This window comes from Narcine bancroftii, chromosome 1, assembly GCF_036971445.1.
Source record: "Narcine bancroftii isolate sNarBan1 chromosome 1, sNarBan1.hap1, whole genome shotgun sequence".
In the NCBI taxonomy this organism is placed as follows: Eukaryota; Metazoa; Chordata; class Chondrichthyes; order Torpediniformes; family Narcinidae; genus Narcine; species Narcine bancroftii.
Window position 1 is genome coordinate 151,449,143 of NC_091469.1, and position 12,412 is coordinate 151,461,554.

The window sequence follows — 12,412 nt, forward strand, 5'->3', positions numbered from 1 at the left end:
CGAGGACGTAGGTTAATTGGGGTGTAAATTGGACAGCATGGACATACACAGGTGTTGAATGAGCTGCCAGAGGAAGAATTAGAGATGTGTACAATATCTGCACTCAAAAGACTGGTAAATAGATTGGAAAGGTTTAAAGCTGCCATTCTCAACAGGGGCCATATGTCCCTCCCCCCTCTCCCTGGAGTACATTCTCAATGGGGGCCATGGACTGAAATCATAAAATAGTTTTTATGCTGTCAGTAGGAGAGGAATGCAGAAGAAACCAACTACACCTGACTGCTTCACGGGGAGGGGGGGGGGGGGGGGTCCCCTAAACTTTAAGCAAACTCCTAAGAGGGAGCCATGGCCAAAAGATGGTTGAGAAAGGCTGCCAAATGCAGGCAAAAGGAATGGTCATGTTGGGCCATAAGGCCTTGCTTCTGGTCCTTCAGTAAACTTGATGTATTGTGATAAATAGAACCAAAGAACACTACTTAAATGTCAAAATGGAGCCAACATTCATGTCAGCTGGCAGCTCATTCCACACTCTCTGTGTGAGGTTCCCCTTAATGTTCCCTTTAAACATCTCACCTTTCACCCTCTAGTTTTTGTCTCGCCCAACCTCCCGCAATCATCAATCCCCTTCAAGCTCTTGAAAACCCCCCCTCCCCCACAAAATTCATACAAATCTATTCCAAAACAGTGACACAACAGTGGGAGATAAGCGTTGAATGTCCTCGACGACACATCTCCTCACGGCTCGGGAGCTGAAGGTGGGGGGTGGGTGGCAGAGTCCATCGGTTGGGGGGGGAGCAGAGGATTCTGCAGAGGCTTTCACAGAGCACCACCCACATGAGGCAGCTTCATCAAGTCATAGAACCGTACAGCAGAGCATAAAAACCCTCCAGCCCACAATGTCAACTCTGACACTTTTGTCCTTCTACAGTAATCACATTTGCCCATATTTGAATCATATGCCCTGACATTTAAAGTGTTTGTCTAAATGCCTCTTAAATATAGTCATTTTATCTGATTCCACGACCTCCTCTGGCCACAATTTTCAAACATTTTTCCCCCCGATCCTCTTTAAAACTCCTTCTCACCTCAAAATGATTCTGGTTTGTTTATGATGCCCCACGACTTTGACGATGCACCCCAATTTACGTCTCTCGTAATCATGAGTATCTTTATTTAAAATCTTTCTTTCGTGTTTATTGTCTTTTTTTTAATTCATCTTAATGTATGCTATTTTAGTTTTATTTTCCTTTAAGAAGTTCTCAGCTCCTCATTGCAGGAAGGATGTGGAAGCTATGGAGAGAGTGCAAAGGAGATTGACCAGGTTGATGTCTGGATTGACAAATATGTTTTATGAGGCAAGGCTTTCCTCCTTGGAGTGAAGAAGGATGTGAGGTGACTGAATCAAGATCATGTCAAGTCAGATTTATTGCCATCTGATTATACTAGTTCAACCTGACGCAACAGCGTTTTCCGGCCCTCGGTGCAAAAACATGCAGACACACAACCAGACATAACACGCATACAGACAAGTATGCAGGACAAGTTAAAATAAATAAATATATTTAAAAATTTTTAACACATGAACGTCTCAGATAGCTAGTGTGACCACTTCCTATCCTCACTGCCCAGGGGAAGAAGCTGTTTCTCAGCCTGGTGGTGCTGGCTATGATCCTCCTGTTTCTCTTCCCCAACTGTGTACAGGGTGGAAGGGGTCCTCAATGATTTTGGCACCCTCTTCAGACAATGATCCCGGTCAATCACGTTGATGGTGGGGGAGGGAGACTCCATTGATCCTCTCTGCCATTCCTATGGTCCCTGTGGATTGAGCTCCCATCCATTTCTCTGCAGGTCTACAAGATTATGAGAGGCATAGATAAAGTAGACAGTCAGCACCTTTTTCCGAGGTGGGAGTAGAAAACACCACTGTACCAAATGAAGGGGAGAAAGTTCAGGGGAGACATCAGGGGCAAGTTTTTCACAAAGGGTTTTGGGTGCCTGGAATGCATTGCCAGGGGTGGTGGTGAAGGCTAGAACAATAGCAGCATATAAGAGACTCTTAGACAGGCACATAGATGAAAGTAAAACAGAAGTAGAGAAGGTTTTTTTTTTGGTAGGTAAATACAGGTCAGCACAACATTGTGGGTTGAAGAGCCTGTATTGTGCTGTAATGTTCTATGTTCTAAGTGTCTGTTCAGCTGCAGCAAGTAAGAATTTTGGTGCATAAGTGCATGGTACAATGTGTAGGACAATAAACTCCATAGAACCGTAGAATGCTATAGCATAGAAAACAGGCCTTTCAGCCCTTCTAGTCTGTGCTGAGCATCATTCCACTAGTCCCATTCTGCTCCCATTCCTTATCCCTCCAGACCTCTCCTATCCATGTATCTATCCAATTTATTCTTAAAACTTAAGATTGACCCCGTATTTACCACGGCAGATGGCAGCTCATTCCACACTCTCACCACTCTCTGACTGAAAAACTTTCCCCTAATGTTTACCCTAAATCTTTCCTCTTACAGCTTAAAACGATGACCTCTCATATTTATCTACCCCAATCTAAGTGGAAAAAGCCTACTCGCAACCATTCTGTCCATACCTCTCATAATCTTGTAAACCTCTATTAAATCTCCCCTCATTCTTCTTCGCTCCAAGGAATAAAGTCCTAACCTGTTTTATCTTCCCCTGCAACTCAACTCCTGAAGGCCTGGGAACATCCCAGTAAATCTTCTCTGCACTCTTTCAATTTTATTGATATCCTTCCTGTCGTTAGGCACCCAGAACTGCACACAATATTTAAATATGGCCTTACCAATGTTCTAAACAACTTTAGCATAACATCTCAACTCCTGTACTCAATACTTTGATTTATAAAGGCTAAGATGCCAAAGGCTTTCTTCACAACCCAGTCCACCTGTGACGCCATCTTCAGGGAACAATCTATCTGTATTCCCAAATCCCTTTGTTCTTCCGCAGTCCTCAATGCCCAACCATTTACTTATCTTGGTTTTCCCTTCCAAAATGCAACACCTCACACTTAAACTCCATCTGCCATTTTTTGGCCCATTCTCCCGATCCCTCTTCAAGCTTTGAAAATCTTCCTCCCTGTCCACAACGCCTCCTTTCTTTGCGTCATCAAAAATTCCCTATTGTTATTATTGTTAACATGTGTACTTTGACCAGGGCAGTCCTCAGCCTGCTTCACACCAAGGAACACAAGCCCAGCTTTTCCAACCCTTCCCCATAACTAAAGTCCTCCTAGTAACATCTCTTCTGACCTGTCTCCCATACAACCTTATCCTTCCTGCATTGGGGTGACCAGAACGGTGTATAATACATGACAGAAAGTGATCAGCAACATGCTCATAAGTGTATGAGAGCACTTTCTGATGCTCATGGATGGAAATGCGTGGATGCAGAAGACAGATTTAAGAAAATTTATGTCACTACTGCTGATGCGGAACCGAGAGAGCAGAGACACAGCGGTGTTCCGAAGGGTTCAACCACCTGATCCGAATGCAGGCAACTCTCTACTGGCATTAAATGGCCTGCAAAAGGAGCTGGCGGTGTTTTTAAATAAAAATCCTGCAACCACAGGGGTCTGTGCCCAAGATGCCTTGGCTCGCCAACGGCCACGAGGGGTTGCATTCTCCAGAGAGCAGTGACCGGCGAAAGGCACCAGACATGGGGAGAGCACCCGTCTGTTGAGAAGAAAAAGCAGATGAGGAGACCTTCCAGGATGGTGACTGGCGGCTGAGAGACCCTCACAGCCTGTGGGTGACTTGAGGATGAGGGGCCCGCACGGGCTGGCTCATGGCAACCAGGTATCGGAGCTGGGATTCGAGGGGTTGCTGAGGGAAAGAAGGCCTCCCAAAGGGGCCTCAGGGAGGCTTCCTGATCATGTCGGAGTTTTTGGATCTGGAGCTGGGGTCGCCAATGAATCAAACCTGTGTTGCTGCAGAGGCTGCTGGAGCGCTGGAGGCGAATCCATGGGCTCTCAGTCACTCTGAAGGGACTCTCTTTTGCTTCTCTTTCTCTTTTACTCGAAGGGGTGGCAGGCGACAATACTGGCAACTCTTTGTCTGCCTTACGGCAAGCAGAAGGCAATTTCATGTAACATTACATGCTCTGTGCTACTGAAAGGCATAAAGGAATCTAGAATATTCCCTGTAGAGCTTTTTGTAAATCTCTGTTAAGCAGCAAAGTGTAGAAACTTTGGGATCCAGGCTTCAGCATATCTTCTCTGCAACTGGATCCTTGGCTTGCTATCTCACAGACCACAAATGGTGAAGATGGGGAACACCTTCTCCACAGCCACAACACTGACGCTCCTCAAGGATGTGAACTCAGTCCCCGACTTTTCCATTTCCATCTCCCCCCAGTGTTCACCTTCCATCCCACCAGCCTCTACATCTAACAGACCATTCTCTGTCATTTCCAATACCTTCAAAGCGATTTCATCACCAGACATATCATCCGCTATCCTCTCCATTTCCTTCTCCACCCTCCCGTTCCCACCAACTACCCGGCCTTTTCACTCCTCCTTCCCTCGCAACCGCAGGTGATGCAACACCTGCCATTTCACTTCTTACTTGCCAAGTCTATCCAGGTGAAGAGGTGACCCACTTGCTCTCCCCATGTAGTGGACTGCCATCAGTGTTCTCCATGTGATCTCTTCTGCACTGAAGAATTCCACCCAAGTTGGATGACTGGGTACACTCGGGTTCAGTCCACAGGAGACTTCCCGCTGTCTCCCATTTCAATTCTCCATCCTTCTCCGATCAGTCTGTGGCCTCCTGCACTGTCACACTGACACCCAGCACAAGCTTGAGGAGCAACACCTCAACTTCCTTCTGAGCTAGCTGCAGCCTTCTGGGCTCGGAAATGAATTCAACAACTTTGGAGAACTTGATTTTTCAGTCTTCAACAAGGAGTCCGCAGATGCTGAAGTCAAGTTCAATACACAAAAAGTGCTGGAGAACCTCACCAGGTCATGCAGCATTCTTGGAGAACAATATGTCTGCATCAGGTCACCTATTTGTGATAGAACATAGAACATTACAGCACAGTACAGGCCATTCAGCCCACAATGTTGTGCTGACCTATATAAACACTCAACAGTCTAAACCTTCCCAACATCACACCCATAACCCTCTATTTTTCTTGCATCCACATGCCTGGCTAAGAGTATTTTAAATGTCCCTTTTGTTCCAGCCTCCACCACCACCTTGGCAATGCATTCCAGGCACCCACTACCATGAGGACCCGCCTCATCCTTCTGTACTCCAACGAGAACAGTCCAAGAGCCGACAAACATTCCTCATATGCTAACCCTTTCATTCCTGGTATCATTCTAGTAAATCTTCTCTGAATCCTCTCCAACTCCAGCACGTCTTTACTCAAATAGGGCACCCATAACCGTACACAGTACTGCATAAGATTTCACCAATGCTTTATACAGTCTCAGCATTACATCCCTGCTCTAAAATACTGTTCCTCAAGAAATGAATGCCAACATTGCATTCGCCTTCTTCACCACTGACTCAATCTGGATTCCACGACAACTGTGGTGGGGTCCAATGTGATTTTATGCCCAACGGTGAAAGACTTCCTAAATACTTGTACTAAAATTACTGGAATGCTTCTCCAACCTTCACAGCCTTATCTCAAGCTATTAGCACAGAAACGTTGTAGTGCCCCTGCACTGCTAGGCCTGGACAATGTTCACACACCACATAAATTACAAAGCAAATTCTTACAGAACACAGGCTGCATGGCATTACAAATATTGCTGTACAACAGGAAAGTCCAGCGGAACCTCTTTCAAACAATCTACTGGAGGAACACGAGCTGGGCCCATGATAGAAAAAAAAGAACGGTCCATGTTTCAGACTGGAACCCTTCATGAAGACTGATTTAACTCCTGTCTTTAGTTACAAATGAAATTAAAGCCTTCCAAGTCAAAACATTTTTAAAGACATTGGAAACCTTGGCAGACGTTTACAGGTGTGTGGTGGAAAGTGTGCTGACCGGCTACATCACGGTCTGGTACGGGAAGGACCAAAAGGTAGTGGACGCAGCCCAGAACATCACAGGCAAAGCCCTCCCCACCATTAATTAGCAGATTTGGTCTGGACCCCAATTTCTTCATTCCCAAAGACACCAGTCCATTGAGCAACCCCAGTCCAGCATTGAATTAAAACTTCATTGGTGAGCGTCCACTCCAAGCTGCAGGTTTGGATAATGAAGCAACAAGAAGCCCTTTTGAGGGCTCATCTCCGCGCACATCCGCAGGTGGGGGGGTGTGGGGGGGGAGGAGAGGATGGGATTCACAGTTTGAGCAGAGTGAAGGCAACTGCTGAATTACGGCCTGCGCTTGGTTATGCGGTAGATCCAGTCCATATAGTTGGTCACTCTTGTGTATACACCTGGCTTGTTCATCTTGCCGCAGCCGTCTCCCCAGCTGACGATTCCATATAGGTATCCAACCTGGTCCTTGTAGCAGACCAATGGCCCTCCAGAGTCACCCTGTTTCCAAACACCACAAACAACAACGGGTTAGAACACATCTTCACTGCATTGTTCAAAGATCAGATTTGTTGTTAGAGCACATACAACCCTGAGATTCTTTTTCCTGCAGGGCAGGCAGAATTTCTACTTATTGGTGGTGCTTAAAAACTACTCCAGAAAAGATAAAAATCCAAAAGAAAGAAATGTAAACAAAGAAGGAAGTACAAACAAACTGTGCAGGGCAGAAAATAAATATTCAGTAATAAATAATGTCCAAAGTAAGAGTCCTTAAATGAGTCTCTGATTGAGTTTGTCGTTGAGGAGTCTGATGGTGGAGGGGGAGCAGCTGTTCCTGAACCTGGTGGTGCGAGTCTTGTGGCATCGATATCTCTTTCCTGATGGCAGCAGCGAGAACAGAACGTGTGGTGTGATCCTGGATGATTCCTGCTGCTCTCCAACGGCAGAGTTCTCTGTAGATATTCTCGATGATGGGGAGGGTTTTGCCTGTGATGTTCTGGGCTGGGTCCACTACCTTTTGGAGGGCTTTCTGCTCAGGAGTATTGATGTCCCCAGACCAGACCATAATGCAGCCAGTCAGCACACTTTCCACCACACCTCTGGAGACGTTTGCCAAGGTTTCCAATGTCATACCGAACCTTTTCTGTTTTGCCCAGTTTGTTTGCACTTCCTTCTTGTTTACGATTCTCCCTTTTGTAAGCGTATCTTTTCTTGAGTGCAATTTCTTTGCACCACTGATATGTAGAACTTCTGCCTGGCCCACAGGAAAAAGAATCTCAGGGTTGTGTATATGAACTCTGACAATAAATCTGAACTTCGAACTTTTGATAGGAGCTAAGGTCCTTGCCAATGGCGCGCAACATCTATGCTGGATGAAGGGAATTGGAGATTTTGAATGTTCTGTCAGACCTTTCTTCTGGGTGATTGACATAAGGAACAGGAGCAGGAGTCAGCCCATCGATTTTCCTCCATCATTCTGTTTGATCTGGTCATGGACTCGGCTCCACCAACCCATCTGTCTCCCACAACTCTTAATTCTCCCATTCAAATTTCTATCCAGCAGGATCTTAAATACACACAGTAGAGAAAGCCTCCACTGCTTCCTTAGGCAGAGAAATCCGGATTCACTGCTCTCTGATTTAAATCTACTCACCAGAATCCTGTGGCCCTACTTCCTAGTTCCAGTCCCAGACTAATCAACCTCTCTTCATAAGCTAACCCCCCTCAATTCCAGAATACGTAACATTTTATATTGTATATAGATATGTTTTAAGGAGATAAATTGTGGCAGGTTTTTTTTTAGTGTAGGTCACATACAAGCACTTCAAAACTGATCTTATTCAAAATGCCGGAGCTCTGCTCAAGCCAGACAGTCCAGGCTCCGAGTGCCTTTGCAAAAACTTTGAAGAATGCCTATAAGGACTTCACAAGTAGGCGTTAATTGGACATTATGTGGAGTAATGGATTATTGTTTTGGAAAGCAACAGATGAATGAACTCAGAAGATTAGGTTTAAAGCCGCAGTCTGTCTGAGTGCAGTTGGCTGTTCTAAGTAGGTCATGTGGTTTCCTCTCTGTGTGTGTGTGTGTGTGTGTGTGTGTGTGTGTGTGTGTGTGTGTGTGTGTGTGTGTGTGTGCATGCGTGTGTGCGTGTGTGTGTGTGTGAGAGAGAGAGAGAGAGAGAGGGAAAGAGAGAATTTATTTGTACAGTTCTACAGTTCAACAGGAGCATGTGGGACTGGAACATGAGGAGCTGAAAAGCTTGTGGAAAAAAACCCATTTTGAAAACGTTGTTCAGCTTGGTCAAAGCCCTTGTAGTCCATACAAGAGAACTGGCTGCATAATGTTTCATTTGAAATAAGGGAAACAAAAAGGAACTCTATGGTGACCTGAAAGAAAGAGGATATCATCTGGAAAACCCTGAGGGGGTAAGTTTCTTCGGCAAGACACTGAAGTTGCTGATCGAAAAGGATCAGTTTGTGTCCAGCGAACAATAAATCTCTCTCTGAAGACTAACAAGAACCTTCCTGGGTGGTAGCCATTTACCTTTCAAGCACCAAAGCCTGATGAAGATTCATAAACATTAAATTCTATGCACAGTATAAGAATTGCATGCAACCAGTGAACTTGGAGGAGCGAGAAGTGAGATTGGACTGTAAATCAAAGAACTTTTCTGAACATTACATACACGTGTGCTTAGAATTAGAAGGCGGTTAAGGTTAAAGTTTGATCCTGTTTTCATGTTTACAGATAACTAAAAGCAACTTTTGTTTAAGTAACCATTTGTCTTGGTGAATATCTATTGCTGCTGGGTTTTACAATAGACAATAGACAATAGACAATAGGAGCTGGAGTAGGCCATTTGGCCCGTCGGGCCAGCACCGCCATTTTAGATCATGGCTGATCATTACCATCAGTACCCCTTTCCAGCCTTATCCCCATAACCCTTAACTCCGTTACCCACAAGAGTCTTATCTAACTCTCTTTTGAACATAGTCAGCGAATCCGCCTCTACCACCCTCTGTGGCAGAGCATTCCACAGATTCACACTTCTCTGGGTCAAAAAATGTTTTCTCATCTCCATCCTAAAGGGCCTACCCTGTATTCTTAAACTATGCCCTCTAGTCCTCGTCTCCCCCATCATTGGGAACAAGTAATCAGACTTCACCTTGTCTATCCCCCTGATGATTTTGTATACCTCAATCATGTCCCCCCTCATCCTTCTAAACTCCAATGGATACAAGTCCAGTTTTTCTAGCCTCGCTGCATATGACAACCCTGCCATCCCTGGAACTAACCTTGTAAATCTGCGCTGCACACCCTCTATAGCTAGTATGTCCTTCCTCAAGCTTGGAGACCAGAACTGGACGCAATACTCCAGGTGGGGTCTCACCAGGGCCCTGTATAACTGCAGAAGGGCGTCTCTGTTCCTCTTTATGAAAGCCAACATTCCATTTGCCTTCTTCACAGCTTTCTGAACCTGCATGCTAGCCTTCAGTGACCGGTGAACAAGTACACCCAGATCCATTTGCACTTCCCCACTCCCTAGCTTGTCTCCATTTAAATAATACTCAGCTTTCCTATTACTTCCCCCAAAATGAATAACCTCACATTTGTTCACATTGAAATTCATCTTCCATTTAGCCACCCACTCCTCCAGCCTGTCCAAGTCCCTCTGCATTTTCCTTACATCCTCCTCACACCCCACACCGCCACCCAGTTTAGTGTCATCTGCAAATTTGCTCATGTTATTTATAATCCCCTCATCCAAATCATTAACATAAATTACAAACAACTGAGGACCCAACACCGATCCCTGAGGCACTCCACTCGTCACATCCTGCCATTCTGAAAAAGACCCATTTACTCCAACCCTTTGTTTCCTATCTCTTAACCAATTTCCTATCCATGTCAGCACCTTACTTCCAATACCATGCTCCCTGATCATGCCCACTAGACTCCTGTGTGGTACCTTATCAAAGGCCTTCTGGAAGTCCAAATACACCACATCCACTGGCTCTCCCGAGTCCACCCTCTTTGTCACATCCTCAAAAAATTCCAGAAGGTTAGTCAAGCATGACTTACCCTTAAGAAATCCATGCTGACTAGCCCTTATACTATTATTACTGACTAAGTGTTCTGCTATTTCTCCTTTTATGATGGACTCCAATATCTTCCCCACCACTGATGTCAGGCTGACCGGTCTATAATTTCCCGTTTTCTCCCTCCCTCCTTTCTTAAAAAGCGGCACCACATCAGCCACTCTCCAATCCTCAGGGACCTCCCCGGAATCTATGGAACTTTGGAAAATGTCGACCAGTGCCTCCACAATTTCCATAGCCACCTCTTTAAGCACCCTAGGATGCAGCCCATCAGGCCCTGGGGATTTATCAGCCCTCAGTCCCAACAATTTACTCATAACCTCCTGCTTCTGGATCCGGATATCCATTAGATCCCCTACCTCCCCAGTAAAGTTCCCCAAGTCTCTTGGTACCGCATGACCACTACCCCCTAACTGACTATAACCTATATCCTCCTTGGTGAAGACAGTTGCAAAGTATTTGTTAAATTCCTCTGCCATCTCCTTGTTTCCGGTAATAATTTCACCCTTGCCCATTTTCAAAGGGCCAATTTTAGACCGAACCAATTTCTTCCTCTTCACATACTTAAAAAAGCTTTTGCTATCCTCCGCAATATTATCTGCTAATTTCCTCTCGTACTTCATTTTCCCGTCTCTTATGGCTCTCTTAGTTACCCTCTGATGTTCTTTGAAGGTTTCCCAATCCTCTAATTTCCCACTCCGCTTCGCTATCTTATAATTACTCCCTTTGGACTTGATAATGCACTCGATTTCCTTAGTTAGCCAGGGCTGCCATTTGCATCTCCTAGAGCCTTTCCTCCACTTTGGAATAAATTTGTCCTGAATCCTGTGAAAAATGTCCATAAAAACCTGCCATTTTTCCCCAGTTGTCCTCCCAGCTAGTGTATCTTCCCATTTTATTTTGGATAGCTCCTCCCTCATAGCTGCAAAATTCCCTTTATTTAACTGAAGTACAGATGCTTCCGACTTCCTTTCCATTTCCCTTTCTAATTGCAGCTTAAAAGTAACCATACCATGGTTACTATTCCCTAATGGCTCCCCTACATCAAGGTCACTTATTAAGTCTGCGTCGCTGCACAGCACCCAGTCCAGAATCGACTTCCCCCTGGTAGGTTCCTCCACTAGCTGTTCCAAGAAAGTATCTCGTAGACATTCTATAAACTCGCTCTCTTGTGTTCCTGCCCCCGTCTGATTATCCCAGTCCACCTTCATGTTGAAGTCCCCCATAACTACCGTATTGCTACCACTTTGACATGCCACTCTTAATTCCTGATTTATGCTACTACCGATATCTGAGCTACTTTTCGGAGGCCTGTAAATGACCTCTATTATATTCCTCTTGCCCTTGCAATTTCTTAATTCAATCCAAACAGACTCTACCTCACCTGTTTCAATGTCCTTCCTTTCAAATGCCTGAAACTCATTTCTTACCAACAGAGCTACCCCACCTCCTCTTCTTAACTTTCTGTCCTTTCTAAAGGACGTGTACCCTGGAACAATCATTTCCCAGTCCTGCCCTTCCCGCAGCCATGTCTCCGTTATTCCGACAATGTCATAACCTCCCATCGCCATTTGCGCCTCAAGCTCATCCATTTTATTCCTTACACTCCTTGCATTCATACACAATACCTTGATGCCATACCTCCTTTCTCCCTCCACCTTGGTTCTTGGTGCATTCGTTCTTATTCTCCTATCACTTTTAGCTCCCTTATTCCTTATTGTTTCACCGTCTATCGGAACCACCCTTATATTCTCTCTCCTATCTACTTCCCTATCAGTCCTGTTCCCTTCCCCCTGCCAAATGAGTTTAAATCAGCTCCGACAGCTTTATTAAACCTAACTGCCAGTATATTGGCCCCCTTCGCATTCAGGTGTAAACCATCCCTCCTGTATAGGTCCCGTCTTCTCCAGAAGAGATCCCAATGGTCAATGAACCTGAATCCCTGCACTCTGCACCATTCCCTCAGCCACACGTTTAACCTCTTGATTTTATTATTCTTGCCCCCACCCTCGCACAGTACAGGAAGCAGCCCCAAGATTACAATCCTGGAGGTCCAGCTTCTCAACCTCCTTCCGAGCTCACGGTAGTCTCTCTTCAGGATCTCCTCCTTCAATCTATCTACGTCATTTGTGCCCACGTGTATCAGGACCTCTGGCCGGTCTCCTTCCCCCCCCACAGGATACTCTGAACCCTATCCGAGACATCACGTACCCTGGCTCCTGGGAGGCAACACACCATACGGGAACACTTGTCAGGTTCGCAGAATCTTCTGTCCGTTCCCTCTGGG

General features: G+C 45.5%; 1 protein-coding gene across 3 annotated transcripts in view; it reads right to left on the reverse strand.

Annotated features, from left to right (window-relative positions):
• Positions 1–5,950: 5,950 nt before the first annotated feature.
• Positions 5,951–12,412, reverse strand: part of LOC138765089 (hepatocyte growth factor activator-like) — a 104,873-nt gene continuing 98,411 nt past the window's right edge. For all 3 annotated transcript variants that reach the window (XM_069941819.1, XM_069941809.1, XM_069941800.1), the window contains one exon: positions 5,951–6,525. In XM_069941819.1, coding sequence (XP_069797920.1) covers positions 6,361–6,525 — 165 coding nt within the window. In that variant the 3' untranslated portion in view covers positions 5,951–6,360. The remainder of the gene's footprint in view (positions 6,526–12,412) is intronic.